Below are 19,531 nucleotides of genomic sequence, written 5' to 3'. Positions count from 1 at the left end.
CCAGTGTCTGAAGATTTTTGCAGCTCTATGACTCTGATTTAAAAGATTTCCTAGAGATAAAATGTCTCCCCAGATAATAACTATGTCTGTTCATTAAGTCTATCTGTACCCACTGAGGCATGTTTCAGCAAACTTCTAGAACTCAATAGTGCATGGCATTCAGGAATACTGAACAAATGAATCAATTAAAAAAACACACGATCCTACTTCTGTTTCACAGAGGAGTGTTTTGCTGAAAGTCTTTTAGTTTTTTCATAGATATCTGCATGTTTCTTACCATTGCTTGAAAAGAATTTGTACCTTGTGCTTAGCGTTAGAATACAACACAATTCTATTTCTGTTCCGTTTCCCTCCTCTTATCACTTACCATCCCATAACATGAAGTCACCAGTCCTTGTGGTTCTCCACCCCACACCTCCACCTTGGGCAATTTATGTTCAAGCAGTGTTGCTTTTGGGTCAGTATAGCTGAGACCATGCTTGTCTGGGTTTGTCTGTTCAGTGTTAGCCTTGAATGCCTAGCTAGCTTACGTACTGTTGGTGTGGTGGACAGGAGAGAAAGAAGAAAGTGTGAATGATGGACTTACTGAGACCCAGCTCTTGCAGCTCCGTAGTAATGCTGCCCTTGAGCAGTAATGAAAGCTGGAAGTGACTGGTATTCTCCACGTTAGAGCACTGCTAGGATACTGTCTTAAACGCCTCCTGCAAACAAATCTGCACTGCACACCAGACAGACATGAAACCAAGATTTATTAAAATTCCCTTAGCATATTTACAATTGGAAGACATGAATGCAGTTCTCTGTAGATTCCAAAAAAATAGAGTTCTATCTCTTAAATTATCAGAGGTATCAACAGATTAGGATAAATATAATCTATCACAGAGATAGAATTCTTTGAATAGACAATCTACATTTTCTAACCAATATATACTATGTACAGAAATACACTTGATGTGGGGACCAAGTAGTGTCAAGGAGGAAAACATATATATGTACACACACACACACACACACACACATACTTTCATTATGTACAAATCAATATTGGTTCCTTCACCCTTTCTTTTTAAAAATAAATACTTCATTTGGTTTGCAAATGACATTTACAAATTCAACCAAAGAGCATTTCTCAGCTTTGACAAAATTAAATATGCAAATTAGAAATACATATTTTTAAAAATTTAAGGGGAAAAAAATACCTGAATCCAATTAGCTTATTACCTTAAAAAATATCCAAGAGCGTGTAATGTAAGGTTTCATGTCTCTAAAGTGCCTTCTCATTTCTCAAACTGTCTTCATTATTGCTTAAAATCCTTTAAGATTACGTCTACAGTTTGGTCTAATAATTAAACAGAAAAGCCAACTTTTTTCCAGGTCAAATGGTTGACTATTTAAGACATGCTTATACTTTCTTTAAGTGCTTTCAAGAGTGTAACAGTTACTGTTGATCTGAAAATAACCACAAATTGTCAACATCCTGATCCACTTTCCTGAAGATGCTTGAATCATTAGTAATAGTAAGAACTGAGGGGCGATAAAGAGCCTATGATTCAGAATGTTTGCACAGAATTCACTTCGTCCAGCAGCACAGAAAAGTTACTTGAGAGTCAACACTTGAGCCTTAAAACACATCATAGTTGGTGACCTGAACTGATTTACAATTTATGAAAAGAATGGTCCCTAATTAGTTTTAAAGTAAAAATCTCTGAGAAATTGAGAAGGACTGGAACCATGCCTCTCCTCAACCTTCTTAAAATATAAAGTAGAATAAAAAAAGAAATGTATTTTCCATCTCTTTTATGGATTTTCCCTCTTTGCCTAAGTGATGAGGTGGTGCTGACATTAACAAGAGGCAGTCACAACACTGTGTCTCTCTTGGTCACAGCAGAGCTCCCTGTCCAAAGGGCTGGGGGATGGAGCACAGGGTGTGAGAGGAGGGAGTGAGGGCTCAGGGGGACGGACTTTCAGGTGTCTGTGGGGGAAAGGGGTGGAGAAAGCTGGGTCCTGGAGAAACTGTAAAAGTAAAGTGAGGAAAAAATCGCTGTGGGGTGTGATGGAAGGGGAGGCTGATGCAGAAGTATTGAAAGGAGAAAAGTGAAATGAAGCTTGATGCCAAAGTGACTTTTAAACAGGCATAGAGTGTAAACAGGAAGGTCCATGGACAACCGACCCCATCGAAATGAATCTGAAATGCATTGGACTTATTTCAACAAGCACAGGCCAGTCTCACTGGGGTACCTGCTTTTCCAGAACATTGTCAGGCACGGACCAATATGAGATACTGGGCACTCCCATCCCACTGCCCTCATACATATTATGCCCTGAGCTTCCACTGAAAGGCTGCCCATGATACAACCATGGCAACGGTCACCAGCTCCCTAACAATGCATTATATCAGCAAAACATTGCACCCTGGCCTCGTTCAAATTTTCCTTCTCCCCTGTCTCCTGTTTTTCTCCATCATCCCATTGCTTGTAATCTCACAAGGCAAAATGAAGACACATAACTGCAGGGATCAAATTAATTTTAGGAAGCAGGGTCGAGGGTGTTGATAAGAAAATTAAACTCTAAAGGACTTGAAATAATTTACATTTCTGTTAGGCCTGATTCCTGTTAGGATGCTGACTGACTTCACTTAAGGTTCTGGGCATTCAGGCCAGTACTGTGTTTTTCCAGGCCAAAGCACGATCCCCTAAATCAAAGTCCAGGGGCACTCTGCTTCCACGGTAGTCTAAATTAAAATTCAATGAAAGGAAAAGACTATGATGAATCGATGACACGTTTCCTCCAAAGAATCTTCAAAATTATTCAATTTCTAACTTTAAAAGGTTCTGCCTTTTTAAGAATATCTTCAATTGTTTCTTTGAAGGGAAGGCCTTTTTTTCTTAATGCTTATATTCTTCAAAGATTATACATCCTACTAACAGTAGGGTCATATCATTTGCATCTTGAGAAATTGAAGAATTGTAGAATTGTAAAATTAATATTGGGCATAGACCTATCCCTTTGGTAGATCCCCAAATCCTATGTGTGTCACTCTGGGCGGAGAGAATTGTCCCTAGACTTTCCCCCTCACCCACTGATTTGTTTCCAAAGGAAATGAACAGCTTTAGAGGGTTAAGCAGAGGGCAATCTCAGTGGGTTGACACTACCTTCTTCATGCCTTGGAGGTCAGATCTGAAGATATAAGATTATAGGTAGGGACGAGTTGCCAAGAGGAAAGGGAAAAAAATGAGCTACTTATAGTTTGCTCAAACCTATCTAAAATGGAGATTTTGAATCTCTTAGTCTCTTACTGGGAAGAGTAGTATAATCTTTGTGTGCTATATACCCATTTTTATATACCTCATAGAAACCTGGAATTTGGAATCCATCCCAAGAGTTCCTAGAAAGCTGTGCATTCCTAAATACACCTACCGTCCATGTCATGGTGCGGTGGAGAGTAATTTCCCTTATACTCAGTGGTCTATGCTACTAGCCTCTCGGTCTGGAAAGCTGACCGAGATGAGTAAACAAAAATACGTTTGTTTCACGAGACAAGAACGGAAGCAAGCCCTAGAAGAGAACAAGGAAGGAAAGTACGTACAGCTTTGCCAGAGATGTTGACAAACCACTGGGCATGCATGCCTGAAAACGTTAGATTTCTTACTTGATAGACTAAATACAACACACTGGCAGCTCACACTATATATGGGGAGAAGTATTCATTCTCTTTGAAGACATTCTTACAGCTTCCAAGACAAAAGAACCCCTTGGTGTCTGCACAGGTAGAATCCAGGGAAATGCTCAGCCTACAAAACAGCTTAAGGGTGGCGGAAGGTTGTTTACTCCACAGGGAAGAAGGCCAAATTGCTGGGGGAAATTGTGGGCTCATTTGCATTTTGCTAGCCCAGTGCTATCAGGTTTCACACAAAGCATAAAAAAACAAATAGCCCACAGAAGTCTATGAATCAGCTTCCTGAAATGGAGATACACTGGAGATTCTTAGTATATTTAAGAGAAGATTAAAAATAGAAAATTATATGTGCATATGGAATGTAGAATAAATTAATGGCTTTAGCTACCACACTTATTTAAAATATTGAGATTAAATCAGCCTTCCCCAGATTATAGCATGAAGAAGACATTCATGAACAAGTACTTTATAGACATAATATGCCAGAGTTCGTTTGAGCACTGACTGAAGTGAACCATCATGCTAGAGGAGGGAAGACAAGAAGGAAAAGGTCCTCTGTTACTGTTTATCACCAGGGTAGTTGGGAGAGGGGCTGGGGGTGGAGAAGAAAGGAATTGAGGATAGGATAGGCTAGCTTGAGGTTATCCTGTCCTCAAGCTCCAGTGAGGACAGGATAACCTACTGAATGAGGCTTGATCTGCTGCCCTAATCTCTTCTCTGGTAGAAACTGCATGGGTGCCTTAAGAGACAGAGTAAACTTGCTGCCATTTTCGTATCTTCACATTTCCAAGTAAGTTGTCAACTACACAAATTTCCCAAATGCTAAGTTTATATCACAGTGTCGATGAAGGGTCTTGGAACAAATAAGGCTACTGAACTGGCTTCCACGTTGACATGTTAATACTCTCTTGAATTTACTGCTTCTCAGCAAAGCATTGATCTGGGAGGATTTGGTGGATTACCCACTCCTTGGGAGGGGAAAGGAAGAACTATGAAACTAAAATTAAGTGCCTCTAACAAGGTGCCAACAACTGACAGGTGTGCAGAAAGACACAAAACGAGCCTCTCAGTCACATACAGCTGTGTAACTGAGCCCAGTGTTGCCTGGATTCAATCACTCATGGACTTATAAATACCGTTATGGGAGTCTAAAGGAGACAGACCTGCTGAGGCCTGTTCCAAAAGGTGCCTTTAAGTGACTCCTGCACCAATAATAGACCAGGTTCCAAGCAGCCAGATTATCTCCTTCCATAGCTGGAAAATGGAAACTTATTTGCATTTTGGAAAGGTTAACCACTGGCCATTTGTTTCAAATACTGTTAAGTTTGTCCACACAGACTTGTTTCTCTTGTGTTGCAGATTTCTTTATGATAACAAAGTAGCTGACATGAATGAAAATTCACTTCTTTATTCAATCCACTCTGTGTTCCTGAGGTAAAAACCTAACCTATGAAGCGTGGTATTCATGGGCTTCTGGATGTTCCATACATTTATAAACTGCTTTTACGAGAGAACGAGAGCAAGGAAATTTTCATAGTCTAGCACTTCTTTCATTATATTATACTACTTCTCTTTGTACGTGGCTTTTCCAAAAATAAACTGCTCAGAGCAATACTTGACTCCCTTGAATTCACACTCTAAAAATCGCCTGGTTTAGGCTGAAGTCTCAAGTGGGCAGTTAAGAGCTCTTACTTTGTCTACACTCATCAGCCCTCACAGCTGTTCAAATCCTTATGTGCTTAGGACTTCTATAACATTGGGTTTCACAATATGTCTGTTTTTTGTTGTTTTTGTGTGTGATTCAGGAACTAATTAATTTGTGGGTTGCTGAATCTGCTAATGCTTTTTTTCCCCTTCCCCCTTTTGGTCATTTTTTTTTCTGATTAGAACAGGCAGGATCAAAGAAAAATGAAGCTCAAATCTAATGAGAGTTCTTGTTAGCAATTTTTAGACTATTTAAACTAATTTATAAAATTGGATATTTGATATTTGCATCAGGTATTTGGGGGGAAAAAAGCTGTATTTTTCGCAGTTCTTCCTTCCCCTTAACACAGAAAGCCCCAAATTGGTTTTATCTTTGTTTGGCAAGGGTGCAGTACTACAAAAGAGATCAATTTAGAATGTCAGGCAATGAAGAGGTTCCCCTGTCAATGTTACAGTCTGGTTACTGGAAAAGAGCCCGCAGGTCTGTACTGCTAATTCCCCTTTCTACACTGGCCATCTGTGTGCTGTTTGCTGTGCTAGTGTATGCAATGATCTGCGTCAGTGATACCAGGCAAGAAAGAAGCAGAAATAGAAATGAGAAAATATGATGTCCAAGAAAGCAAGAATAGAAGTAAAATGAAAATTCCTCCATACAAGTGGTATAATCTAGAGAGAGATGCGCAATCCCAGTCCAACAAGCAAATCTTTACTAAAAATACACTTACGTCTCTTTTGCTATGTCCAATCATGGTGTTGGAAGGACTATACCAATGACTTCTTCATGTTGCTGGAGGTTTCCAATACCACCAAAGAGTTTTATTCCTTCCTTTAGTTCTTCCGGGTTCTCCACCAGCAGCATAGGAGTTTATCATTTAGGGAAATGCCTTTCCTTTTAGTACTTATGAGAAAAGGAGGTGCCTAAGGGAGGCTGAGCAGGCGTGCAGCTTCTACTATTCTTACCGGAAAGAAGAGGGGGTCAGAGACCAGCACCCCATCTGGCATTCAGTTCCTCAACGATGTTGCCAATTTGTTTCGGCTAGAACATTTAAAGATGGAAGAGCACCACTGGATTTCCTTATTCTACTTCCCAGATTTCAGACCTTCTCTCTTCATAGTTCCTAGGTAGTTGCAATGAATGTTTAAAGAGGTATCACAGACAACAACCAAAGATTCAAAAGGTAACTGTTGGGCAGCAGGTCCATCACCTGTGACCCCTGGGCCTCGACCATCAACACATCATCCATTTCTTCTTGGCCACCTCTTCCCTTCACCACACCCCCTCCCATAAGTTGCCTCTTCTTGGGTTAAAAAACCATATAGCACACCTTCTCCTCACTTGACTATTGATACCTCACAGGCCTATGTTTTTAACTAACGTGTTTATATCATGCTTTCGTGTCATATATGATATACTTGTGTGCTCGATGATCATGCCAGTTACTCATGCAGGAATCTGAACTGCTATCTGCTGTGTCCTCGGATTTGATGCAGCTTGGCTAGGAAGAGAGGATGTTGTTATAAGTTAAGGTTTCTCCGAGTCTGACTAGTAGGTCAGGTGTGAGTGTCTGGTTAAACGCAGAGTAGAAATACTGGCCACTGTCCCTCTAGTGCAGTCAGGGCTATGCTTAGAGCAGCCAGAAGTGCCCACTCTGCTAAGTGGTACCCCAACTACTACTTCTCCGTGAAATGTTTGGCGACACCTGTTGGAGTTAATACAATCTCAACTGCATTTTGGATGGACTGTTCTCAGGGCCTCCAGGTTGTTTTAGATGGCCCACCTTGAACAAACTCTTGTGAACCTTTACCGAGCGTGAAGTCAAGTTAGAAATGAGGGTGCTGTCACAATGCAGTCCCCGTGTGGACTTGGGAAGGGTGTCCAGATACCTAATGCAGGATGCAAACTGGGAGAGAATAATGGGGATCCTGCCTAGTGTAGTGATACAGTATCACTACATTGGACTCACTAGGTTTCCCCAACAGAGGTAGGCAAACGCTGCTCTTTAGAAATAGGTATTTGACTGCCAATTTCTAGTCTGTCCACTAGGATGAAATCCAACCTGGGCTGCATTTGTCTAACTCTCAAATTCAGTGTTTCCATTCATTATTCTTCAGCACTGGTTCCCTGAGAGCAATGTTTTTGTAGGGTTATAAAGCCACAGTCCTGCTTCCCTCCAGTGATTTTCTTGTGAGCATCCTACAGTAGAGGCCTGAAGTGGGCTACAGGGACCCCACTGAGAGCCTCCTGCTGTTCTCTCCCATCAAGTCCTTAAGGAGCCATTATTAAGGATCTAGACTTCTGTTGTTCTCACTAAACTCAAAGTTGATTCCCAAGGCACGGGCGAAACAGGTGCTTTTTCTTTTGTATGATAATACTAGAAGGACTGTCACAGAGCACAGGGTAGCTGTAAGTAGAATTTGTTTGAAATCGAGGAATTCCTTAGGTCGTCTTCACCATTAAGTGAAAATGAAGAGAAACAATCTAGGAAAGCAGTATGATAAGCTCGCTCACAAGCAACTTCTTTTAATCATGTAAGTTCTTACCTGCTCTGCTAGTTTGCTTGTCTCATCCTTCTATTTTTGGGGGGAAAAAACCAAACCATATTATTATATTCCTTTCCTCTGAACTGTTAGAAAAGGTGATTAGCACCTGCATGAATATGGCTTCGTGACTTGATTTGATCCTGACTGTGCAACCTTGATTCCCCGAATGGGCATTCTATTAGACTATGGTGCTGCTTTAATTGGCCGAATCTATTATGGGGTCCCTGAGGGGGCTGATGACTAGCAGGCATGTCCTGGGTAGACACTCAGGCCCCTGGGAAGATGGGGGGGCAAGGGGCAGGCCACACGTGGCAGGCGGATGGGGAAGGGTTTTAAAGTTTCTGCTCATCTCTAGACGGTCCTCCACCAATTGGAGGAGAAAACTTGGGCTTTGATCCTCATCTCAGTTCACCCCAAGGCTCCTCTCTTCTCTCCTCACAAGATAGACTAGAAGAGTGGTGGCTTAAGGAAGAAATGTTAGGAGAGAGGTCCAATTTGGTTTCCCTGTGACTCAGGAGGCAGTGGTCACATGGGCTTCCAGGGTCAGAAAAAGCTGCCTGCGTATGATATTCCACTCAAAGTTCAATGTCAATGTAATCACCTTCTTCCCATTTTGATGTAAAGAACTCTTTTTCTGCCCTTTGTTTGTTTTTTTTTTGTTTGTTTTTTGACGTTCAAAAACCCCTGCTTCACCATACGTCACATGCCTGTCGGTCAAGGTCATGATAAAAGGGCTGCAAGTAGCATCTGCTCTCCTGTCTAGAAACTGCCTCCTGGGGTTGGTGGGAGAGGTCCAGCCACATCCGGTCCCAGAACACGGTGTACAGCTCAGCTGTAGGTTACCAAGGTGTTATCCACGCATAGATGATTTGAGGTGTGAGATGTGCTCTGAGTGATACTGGGTCACTTGTCCAAGCAGGTGCTTTGACCTCAAATCTGTCCCCACTCAGGTATCACAGTTTCTTCTGGGACAGAAGGGGTGGAGAATCCCTAGTGGTCCAGGAAACCCCAATGAACTGATATGAAAACAAAAGAATGGGTCTCACTGAATGGCTGATGCCAACTCCCTGTATCCTAATTTGTTCTCCAGGATGAAGTTTACGGCTGTTTAACCCCCTTCTCCATCCATGTATAATTCCATTTTCTGTTCTGTTACATAAAAAAAAACAATGAAAAAATAACCGTTTTTCGAGTGTGGGAAATAGATAGTCTTGGACCTCTTAAAGTAGTTTTGGTAAGTTTCAACATTTTTGGCGAGAAGGGTGCCCAGGATCTTGCTGCAATAGGATCAAAATTAAGATCAATAATCAAACCAGCAGGATGTAAAGACCAAGGCTTGAACCTGCTCAAGGCAACTGTCACAAAACATCCTTTTCTTCTTCTGTCACAAGTTTATATACATCAGGTTTGGGTTAGAAAGCTTGAAATCTCTGCTTTTAAAAAAAAAATTGGAAAATCTTGGTAATTCTTCTGGTCTCATAACAGAGCGAACTTTGGACCTCTAGAAGAAACAGTTATCGAATACTTCTTCAGCAGTTTTTCATTGTTCCTATGGCTTAACAAGGGACTTCTTTAAGAAGGCACGGGGTGTTCAGAAAGAGATGAGCAAAATAAACATTTAGTGACATATCTTTCGAGAACTTCTTGCAACACTGGTGTTACAAAGGATCATGCAGAGTACTACGTCTCACCGTCCCTGTTCTCCTGTGTCTCTGTGTTAGTTGGTGCTCACACTGGCTTCCTTTTGACGCAGTCTTTCTTTCTGTTGTTTGAGAAAAAAATCGAGTTTAGTACAACTCCTTTTTAAAAATTTTCATCTTTCTCAAATTTTGGTACATTTCTCAAACGTCAGTCTAGAATGCCAAATAGAGTTGTACCAAATGCCCTAGAAATGAGAGGATTTCTATCCTTTTTCCCAGAAACCCTCAGTTTCCTGCCCTTCCCACCCTATCACCTCACAAACACACAAAATAAATAACCAACTATATCCATCTAAAACACCGGCCTTTACAATGCCAGGCTGTTCCGTTCTGTTCTCCTCTTCTGTGACAAAGGTCCTAACTTCGTAGTGTTACTCAAAGACTCCTCCCGTTAGGGAATGCTCAAGAAATAGTTTCTAGGAAGTCTAGATATGAAAAATCACTCTTTCCAAGTCAGGCGTGTCTGCATGTGACCGACTTGGCAGGACTGAACAGAGGCTATGCAAAATGGAGGATGACGAGATTTAGTCTCTGCAGAATGGCAGAAGCTCCCATTTTGCCAAGGATACTCTGCTCTGTTCTTCCTGAGCTTCCTTCCCAGGGACAGCCTTCTAATGAGGAAGGACATGAAAGTCTGATGGCAAGATAAACAAGAGGACTTAGAAGTAAATATATTAAGCACAGTAAGACACATGGGTGTGTCTGGCCTTCAAGGTGGACAAATAGAAGGCTAAAAAAGAGACGGAACAAGTACAGTCCTTTGCAAAGAGCCGGTGCAGAGAGATGCCCTTTGAGAACAGGTCCTAAGCTTCTTGTGATCTAGGAGATGTGAAAATGCAGTGGATTACTAAATTGCCCTAGATGTAAACTTAAGATAATTTTTAAACACCCATCCTGTTTGGATACCATGCCTGACTTGTGAACTTGAATCAGGAATCAGTTTATGAGCTCTTCCCTAATTCCCACCAAAACAAACAGGCGACAGAACAGACCACCCCAAGGAGCAGAGGATCACAGCTGAGAGCATACTCTCATGGAGGTCACCAATAAAAGAATGCCACGGTCCACCCACTGTTTCCCCTTTGTCTACAGGCCTGAGTCCATTCTCTCTGCCCCTGAAAATAAGGCTTGGCTGTAAAAGTTAGGACAGAGGCCCAAATAAGAGGCCTGGGGAAAAGGGCAGTGTCTAATGAGGGAGGAAGACAGAAATAAGAGTTGAACCCACTGCCAGCAGAAGATCATGCTCAAATGAGCACCACAAACGCATGGCTCAATGGGCACAGAGGATGTGTCCATTCGGGTAGGAGCTCTGTGAGCTAACCATGGCTGTCCCTGACCCAGCTGTATGGCCCTGACTTTCCCATTTCTCACTCATCGACTTCACTCAACATTCATTGAGCTGCTGATGGGGTTGTGATGAGAACATCATGGTCAGTCAGTAGAAATGACCTCACTTTTAACTTATACCCCACTTAGATGGTCAAAGGATTTAAAGCAGCCGGCAAAAAAGTACTAGTGGAGAATAAAGAAGCAAAGTAACTTCACTAAGGTTTTACAATTAGTAAGTGGCTGGCTGATCTGGGATTTGAATCTCTACATCTAACTGGGTTCCTAACCCATTTAGCTTTTCCAGCTGGAACACAAGAGATTCCTTGTGATCCTTACTGAAAATGGGACTGTGGAGGACGACAGTTTCCCCTCACAGCTAGGAAGACAGACTAGCCTGCTTAGCTTCTAGCCCAGGGAGAGCTGTCGGGGGACCCAGAGTCTCGTTCTGGTTTTGGCTATCCATTTGTGAAGCGATCCTAGGTAAGCTGTATCTTTCTGCATCTCAGTTTTACGAACTCTCGAAAGAGGATAATCCCTGCCCCTTTCCTTAACAGGGAGAAGGAATTGGTGAGGGTGAGAATACTTAAACATTTCAGGAGAACAGTGCTTTGAGATGAGAGGGACCATGGCGTGGGGTGCGGCGCGGAAGGGTGTGAAATGGCAAGTGACTACTTGAGCACTCGAGGCAGCGTTTGTTCCTCACTCTGTCCTCCCTTATATTCTTTCTTACCCATATGCTACTCTGGGATGGGAATTGAGAATCTGGATACTACTCATTCCTCTGAGTTTTATCCTTTAAATTCTGACCCACCACTGGGTGCACCTCAGTTATAATGAAAAATCTTGAGGTCGTGAATGAAAAATGCATCTCACCAGACTAGCCGTGGGGTTAATTTTCTTTGTCTCCACTTTCTTCTCTGCTGTTAACTTGCTGACCGATTCCTGAGCCATTTTCAATCTGAAATGGAAACAGGGAGGGGGGAGGGGAGAGGAGGATAAGAAAGGAGAAGAAAAAAGGAAAGAAGAGAGAGGTCAGGTTAAACAAATCCAAATGCTGTTGAATTAACCGATCAGCAGTTTGAAAATATAAGGAACGGTTTTCAGTGCTTTTCATTACTAAATTCAAACTTTGAGAAGGTGACTCTTCTGGGTCATCAAAGCTGAATTTCCTTCACTGGCTGAGAGGCTCACCAAGATGTCTTTGGGGAAGGCTGTGCTTTTGCAACCAATGCAGGAGGAGTTTCTGATCTACGGAAGACTAGTTGGATTCACTGTACTCTCAGGGCACACTTCAAGGCTCTCTGGCTTGTGATCCACTCAGTAGGTAAGATGAAGACAATTTTGAAAACTGAAATTTTGGAGAAACGTATGAAAACTACAAATATTAAAATTCACCAGTTCACATTAAGTGAAAAGACAACCCACACAGAATGGGAAAAATATCTGTAAATCATACGTCTGAGAAAGGACTTGCATTCCGAATACATGAGGGACTCTTACAACTCAAATAAAAAGACAAATTACCCAATTTAAAAAACAGGCAAAGGATTTGACTAGACATTTCTCCAGAGACATACAAATGGCCCGTAGGCACATGAAAAGATGCTCGACATCATCAGTCATCGGAGAAGCAGCAAAGGAAAACCACAATGAGATTATCACTCCACAGCCACCGGGATGGCTGGAATTGAAAAGAAAGACAGTAACAAGTGTTGGAGGTGAGGATGTGAAGAAGTTGGAATCCTCCTACATTGCTGATGGGTCTGGAGAATGGTCCAGTCACTTTGGAAAAGAGTTTGGCAGCTTTCCAAAATGTTAAACAAAGTTACCACATGACCCAGCCATTCGACTGCTAGGTATATAAATATATGTGTACCCAAGAAAATGAAAATGTATGTCCAGACAAAAATTTACATATAAATGTTTGCAGCAGCATCATTTATAATAGCCAAGAGTAGACACAGCCCAAATTTAGATTAGCTGCTAGATGGATAAACAAAATGTGGTACGTTAACACAATGGAATATTACTGAACCATAAAAAGGAATGAAGTGCTGATACATGCTACAAGGTGGGTGAACCTCAGAAACATCAAGGTAAATGGAAGAAGCCAGCCAGTGACAAGAACCCACATGTTATGTGATTCCATTGATATGAAATCCACAGAGACAGAAAGTAGATTAGCAGTGCCAGGTGCCGAGGGGAGGGGAGAAGGGGTGTGACTGCTAAGGGGTAAGGGGTTTCTCCTAAAACTAGGTAGCAGTGATGGTTGCACATCCTTGTGAATATACCGAAAAACCACAGAATTGTACACCTTTAAAAGGGTAAATTTTACAGTATGAATCATCTCAATAAAGCTGCTATAAAAATTCAATTCCACAACATGATATTATTTCTTATCCAGCTCATCAATTCAACAAAGTAATATTTCTTATCCATCAGATAGGCGAATCGAAGCCAGGCAATATCAGCTGTTACTGGGGATGTGAGGAAACGGGAAGTGCCGAACCGTGTATGAGGGCCTGTAAGTTGGTACAGCTGGCTTTGGCAGCATCAACTGAAACTGAAAACATACATACCCTGTGAGCTGTCAATTCCTCTTCTAGGGAGATACCCCAAAGAAACTTATAATTAGACACATCTTTCACTGTGACAATATATGCAATAATGAAAAACTGAAAACCACCTAGTGATCAGATTCAATAGGATAATGGATAGCAGATAAGAGCAAACAGTAATAGCTAACATTTATTGGGTGCTTACTGCATGTCTGGTACTGTTCTACCTGCTTTATTTGAATTAAACCATTTAATTCTCACAACAACCCTGTGAGATAGAAACTTTCACTACTTGTATTTTACAGGTCTTAAGCACCGTGCAATGATGCTTGTATATTATATTCATTTACTGGACTATGGTATAACTGTGAAAAGGAATAAACTAGATCTGAATTCACCAATTATGGATATCAGAAACATGATATTGAGAGAGTGATGAATTCTGCAGAGTGACAGAGTGAAGGGGCCATCTAGCCTGATGGTTAAGTGCTCGGCTCCAGAACCCGACTGAGATGAATTCTCAGCCCCACTACTTATGAGCTGTGTGACCGTGGGCAAGGGACCTCTCTGTGCACCTAAAAAAGAGGATAACAACAACAGTGTGGGCTACGCAGAGTCATTGAAAGGACTGAGAAAGTGCTGCTCTAGGCACTGTGTAATCACTCAACATGTGTTCACTACTATCGTTACTGTGTATGCAACATGCTACCTTGCATATATATTGGGGAATAGTGCCCAAGAAACAGTGTTGTTCACAGATGCCTGCACAGTGTCTATGAACATACATGTAAACACCTATATTTATATGCAGACTGGAAAGATACTAGTTTCATGATAGAGCTTATCACTAGAAATACAGAAGACAATGACATTGGGAGGTAGTATATCTACTAGAATTTCATTTCTATCTATAATACTTCATTTTTCAATTGTAAAATCTTAAAGAATATGTGGCAAAATGTTAACAATTCTAGGTGGTGGGAATATGGGTGTGTTAAGTTATCCTTAATATGTTTCTTTATTTTAAAAATGTCTTCAAAAATATTTTTAGGGCTTCCCTGGTGGTGCAGTGGTTGAGAGTCCGCCTGCCGATTCAGGGGACACGGGTTCGTGTCCCGGTCCGGGAAGATCCCACGTGCCGCGGAGCCGCTGGGCCCGTGAGCCATGGCCGCTGAGCCTGCGTGTCCGGAGCCTGTGCTCCGCAACGGGAGAGGCCGCAACAGTGAGAGGCCCGCGTACCGCCAAAAAAAAAAAAAAAAAAAAAAAAAAAAAATATATATATATATATATATATATATTTTAAAATACCAAATATTTAAAGACCCACCAAATCACAGACATTAACAAAGAAAAGAACATGCTTTTTCTTCAGGGCCTCAAATACAAACCTTTCACTCAATATTAATCACATACTCACTTAATATTGAAGAAGTGGCTGAGTGCCTCAGCTCTTCACTTATCTAATTTTGCACAATTTGCTTGAAACACACGGTTCATAATCCAGTCTCCCTGCCCACATGCACAAGTTAGTTCAGTGAATTCAACATGCTGACTTGTGCATCAGAAAAGAAGTAAAAGTGAGACAAAGACGAGCAATGATTTATATAACCCAAGAAATACATCTGTGAAGCTGCCGTGAGAACGGGCACTTCTGGACCGGGGCATAGGTCTGAGCGTATACACCACACTACCTGCTAAACATTTCTGCTTGCAGCAGTAACTGTGACTATACCCATACAAGAAAGGAATGCGCTAGAAGGTTCACAGCCAGGTCAGACTACATTGGAGACTGACTACTAAGGAATCTGCAAACCAAGATGATGGTGCTGTCAATGAGGCCACAGCTTGTAGCATCTACTTTCCTTGGCGTCTCTCCGGCAAGATTTGTTTTCAGAGAGAGCACTTATTAGTGACCCTTTAATCCACATTCCAATGGAATGGTTTGGAATTACTATTTCTCTCTGGGCTCCCTAACTTTTAGGGCACTTTTGGGAGTCATCTTTTGCTTAAGTAGTTCCTTTTCACCTTAGAATTCGGGTCTCTTCTTTCAGAGTTGGTCTTCTACCACACTCCTGGCTCAGCATCGCCTCCCCCAATTCCCAATTTCACTTCTCAGAAGCCCTGCGATCACTTCCCACGTTCTCTCAGTATCTGGGGGGATGGTGGTCGGGGATGTGGAGGCCGGGAGCCAACCTAAGGTCCTGTCCGCACCGCTAACCTTTTCCTACTGGTCAGTGGCTGTCCCGCAGACTACAGGCTGCCATGCATACCCCAGGCTTCCGGGGACAATTCTGATCTTGGTGACTCCATCCTGCTCGTCTCTAAATGTTCTCATTCAATTATGATGTCTCCCTCTCACAGGGCACTCTTGAAAAATCATCAAGGGTTGGGAGAAAGCATAGCTTGGTGGCAAGTAGCTTCTGCATCAGCGAGGCTTGATTCTAACTCCAACTCTGCCAATTACTAGAAAACTTGGAGCAAGTTAATCAACTATCAGTTTCCTCATATATAAAATGGTATGATATATATGGCACATATATATGTATATATATATACATACAATATTAACTCCGTGGTATTATTGTGAGGATTAAATTAATTAATATATCTAGTAAAACCTCTAGTATACATGGTATATAGCAAGTGGTCAATAAAGGATAACAATTATGGAACCTTCCATCACGGACCTAAAGGATTACTCCTTAAGAACGCACAACAGTAGTTTCTGACTACAAATAAAACAAATGGAGCTATTAGCTAAGTACTATCTTGTAGTAATACCATTTAGACGTGTCCTGAAGGCAAACCACATCAACGAATGCTATTACCCCGAGATTTAGCAAACCAAGGGAACTCAGCTCAATTTTTCTGATCTGAACACAGAATCTAAAAGTCATAACGAGAAGCTACACTTCGGTGCAGGCGTGACATAAATTTTTCAAACAAATAAATACGAGAAACTATTTCAACTTCAAAAGGAAGATGCCATCTACTTCCTCCCATTTCTGCAGGTTCCTTGGAGGTATCATAAGTAAAATTTAGATTTCAAATAGTATAGAACTTCTGAATAAATACATATTTTTCATGTTAACCTTGTTTTTCTCATAACCAAAATAACACTTGTTCCTTATAGGAATATTATATATCTATACACAGAAAGATTATATTTTCACTTTATAGTATACATTTAAAAGTATAAAGAAAAAGTAAGACTCACTGGCCATTTAAATACTTCTCTGAGAATGTAGTTAAGACATAATGGGACCAGTTAACGAAAATTATCACATACAAACCTCTCAGCTAGACAGTAAGATACATGAGGGTAGAGAGGGTGGCTATCATTTTTATTGCTGTGTTCCTAGCCCTTGATACAGTAGCCGGCACACATATACATGCCATGAAAAAACAGAGACCTAGAGAACAAAATCGAAAAAAAAACCCTTTACTTTACTGCTCACTTGAATTTCTTGAAAGTGCTGAGCCATGAGGCTGCCCCCGGGCGTTCAACCTGCATGGTCGTGTGGGGCTTCCTGGTTTAATGCACTCCCGTCACTGTCTTGAAATTATTAGTATATGTATATATATATATATATATATATATATATATATATATTTTTTTTTGGCCGCACTGCACGGTATGCAGGATCCTAGTTCCCTGACCAGGGATCGAACCCTGCAGTGGAAGTGCACCTGCAGTGGAAGCACAGAGTCTTAACCACTGGACCTCCAGGGAGGTCCCTTGAAATTCTTAGTTTTTGAACAAGGGGAGCCCCATAAATTATGAGGTTGGTCCTGTCTCAGACTTTCTAGGACATTTAAAGTCATTTTATCATTAAAATGGAACATTTTCCAACCTTGTATTTCCAAGGCACATTTATGACATAAAGAACGAGAAATCTGGTTGGATAGAGTTCATACCTCCTGCCAAGGTTCATTTATTTCACTGTGTTGTGAACATTTTTACGCACCTGCTTTTTACACTAGACTGGAGCTTCTCAAAAGCAGATATAGGACTTCACTGTCTTTCTTTCCTTCACATTTTGCACAGTAAAATGGCATATAGTATATGACCATAAATAGTAAGTTAATGAATGAATAAATAATTATAAGTGATTAATCTCTATACTGTAAAAATTCAGGCGTCAAGAATGGTTATGGGGGAAAACATTCGTGTCCATTCAGGTGCATGAAAATATACAGTCACTGACTCTCACCTGAATGAATACAACATCACCAGTGCTCAAAACTGATCCTGCAAAATACAAACGAGCAAATTCTCATGAGATTCTCTATATGTCCTTAACATTAGAGGGCAAAGCTAACTGTGGCGGGCAAGGCTGTTTCTCAATGGCTTTTGTATCATACAGTACGAAACTTACCCTTGATGAAAGACAAACGCTAAAATATTCTGACAGTCTGGCTACGTTACGTCCATTGTTATGATGGAGCATATAGGCAGGTCTTAAAAACTGCTTTGACCTGACGAGAGACTGATGGTTGGTGACTGGGTGGTCAGTCAGTCAGTCAATCTGTCTGTGCACCTGTCTCTCAAATGTCCTTCAAAAACCATGGGCAAAGTGTCCTATACCTGCTGAAGAAGCTACAGCAAGCTGCTGTCGTTGATCACATTAAATTCACCCAGCATCAGTGTTCTGGTAATGATGTGGGAAGAGACTGCAAAGTAGAGGTCAGCAGTGTGATCGACCTCTGGAGGGTTTAAACAAATGTAAATTCAGTTTCCATCAACCACAGGAGGTTTAAATAAATGCGAGCTCCCGTGTGTAATGCAGAGACTTCACACAAGAATACAAAGTTCTCACCTCCCTTACAAAACTGGAAGCTGTGGCAACATTGAGTGGCATTTCTGTGCGGCAACACCTCAGTCTGCAACACTTGCCATCACCCCTCATCCTGTCCTCAGCCCGAGGCTGTCCAGTGGTACCATCTACCAGCTTGTCTGCACAACTGGTTTTCTTATACCCGGCACACACCACTCATTTTTGCTGCCCGCCTGGGCTCTCTAAGCTTCGAAGTTTTGGCCGGAGACTTGCTGGAAGGCTTCTGTGATAGTTCAGGAGCCCAGGGATGAGGACCCAGACAATGAAGTAGTCTTTGAAACGATCTAGTTCCCTCTGATCCATCCTACTGATGAACATGGTCTCGATAATCAACGTGTTAACTCTTAAGAATGTCACCTCCCTTCTCAAAAACTCTCAGTGACTCCCAGTCAACTTCAGCTGGGGTAGCAAAGGTTTCCTATAAAGGGCCAGAGAGTCAATATTCTAGACTTTGTGAGCCATATGGTCTCTGGAACTACTCAACACTGCTGTTGTAGCGTGAAAGGATCCAAATTCCTTACTCTGGCAATCAAAACTCCCCGTTTCGAACTTAGTTTACTGGTCTGTCTTACCTTTTCAGACCCAGATCTGGTTCAATACTGTCCTTGGACAAATCACTTAACCCTTCTGAGCCTCAACTCAATTTCACCTTAAAAGTGGAAATAATACCATACCTAAATAACACAATTGCTATGAAAATGAAAGACACTTATTATCTGTGATTACTTATCAAGCATCCTTTCCTTCACCTCACTCCACGTGTTCCCTGTCCTGTCCACACTTCTCACTCTTCTTTCTACCAAGGCTTTCTCACCCCTGCATCTCGCTCTTACTGTTCCCTCAATGACTTTTTTTTTTTTTTCCCAGTACGCGGGCCTCTCACCGTTGTGACCTCTCCCGTTGCGGAGCACAGGCTCCGGACGCGCAGGCTCAGCGGCCATGGCTCACGGGCCCAGCCGCTCCGCGGCATGTGGGATCTTCCCGGACCGGGGCACGAACCCGTGTCCCCTGCATCGGCAGGCAGACTCTCAACCACTGCGCCACCACCAGGGAAGCCCCTCAATGACTTTCTTACTCATTTCCATGTGTTCAAATTCTTCCCATTCTTCTAGTCTCAGCTTAAGTGCCAGAGTCATGAAAGCTTCCTTCATCTCTCTTAGTCAGAAGTAATTGCTCTTTTCTCAA

The 19,531-nt window shown here is 41.8% G+C and overlaps 1 protein-coding gene across 3 annotated transcripts in view; it reads right to left on the bottom strand.

The window, feature by feature from the left end:
• Positions 1–9,638: 9,638 nt before the first annotated feature.
• Positions 9,639–19,531, bottom strand: part of FMN1 (formin 1) — a gene marked incomplete at both ends in the record, with an annotated part of 398,825 nt that continues 388,932 nt past the window's right edge. For all 3 annotated transcript variants that reach the window (XM_082842082.1, XM_082842083.1, XM_082842084.1), the window contains 2 exons: positions 9,639–9,683; positions 11,824–11,908. In XM_082842082.1, the coding sequence (XP_082698208.1) occupies positions 9,639–9,683; positions 11,824–11,908 (130 nt within the window). The remainder of the gene's footprint in view (positions 9,684–11,823; positions 11,909–19,531) is intronic.

Source organism: Leucopleurus acutus (genome assembly GCF_964270905.1).
Source record: "Leucopleurus acutus genome assembly, chromosome: 1".
Lineage (NCBI taxonomy): Eukaryota > Metazoa > Chordata > Mammalia > Artiodactyla > Delphinidae > Leucopleurus > Leucopleurus acutus.
The sequence above is the reverse complement of the archived record's forward strand: the minus strand, read 5'-3'. Positions and strand labels throughout refer to the sequence as shown.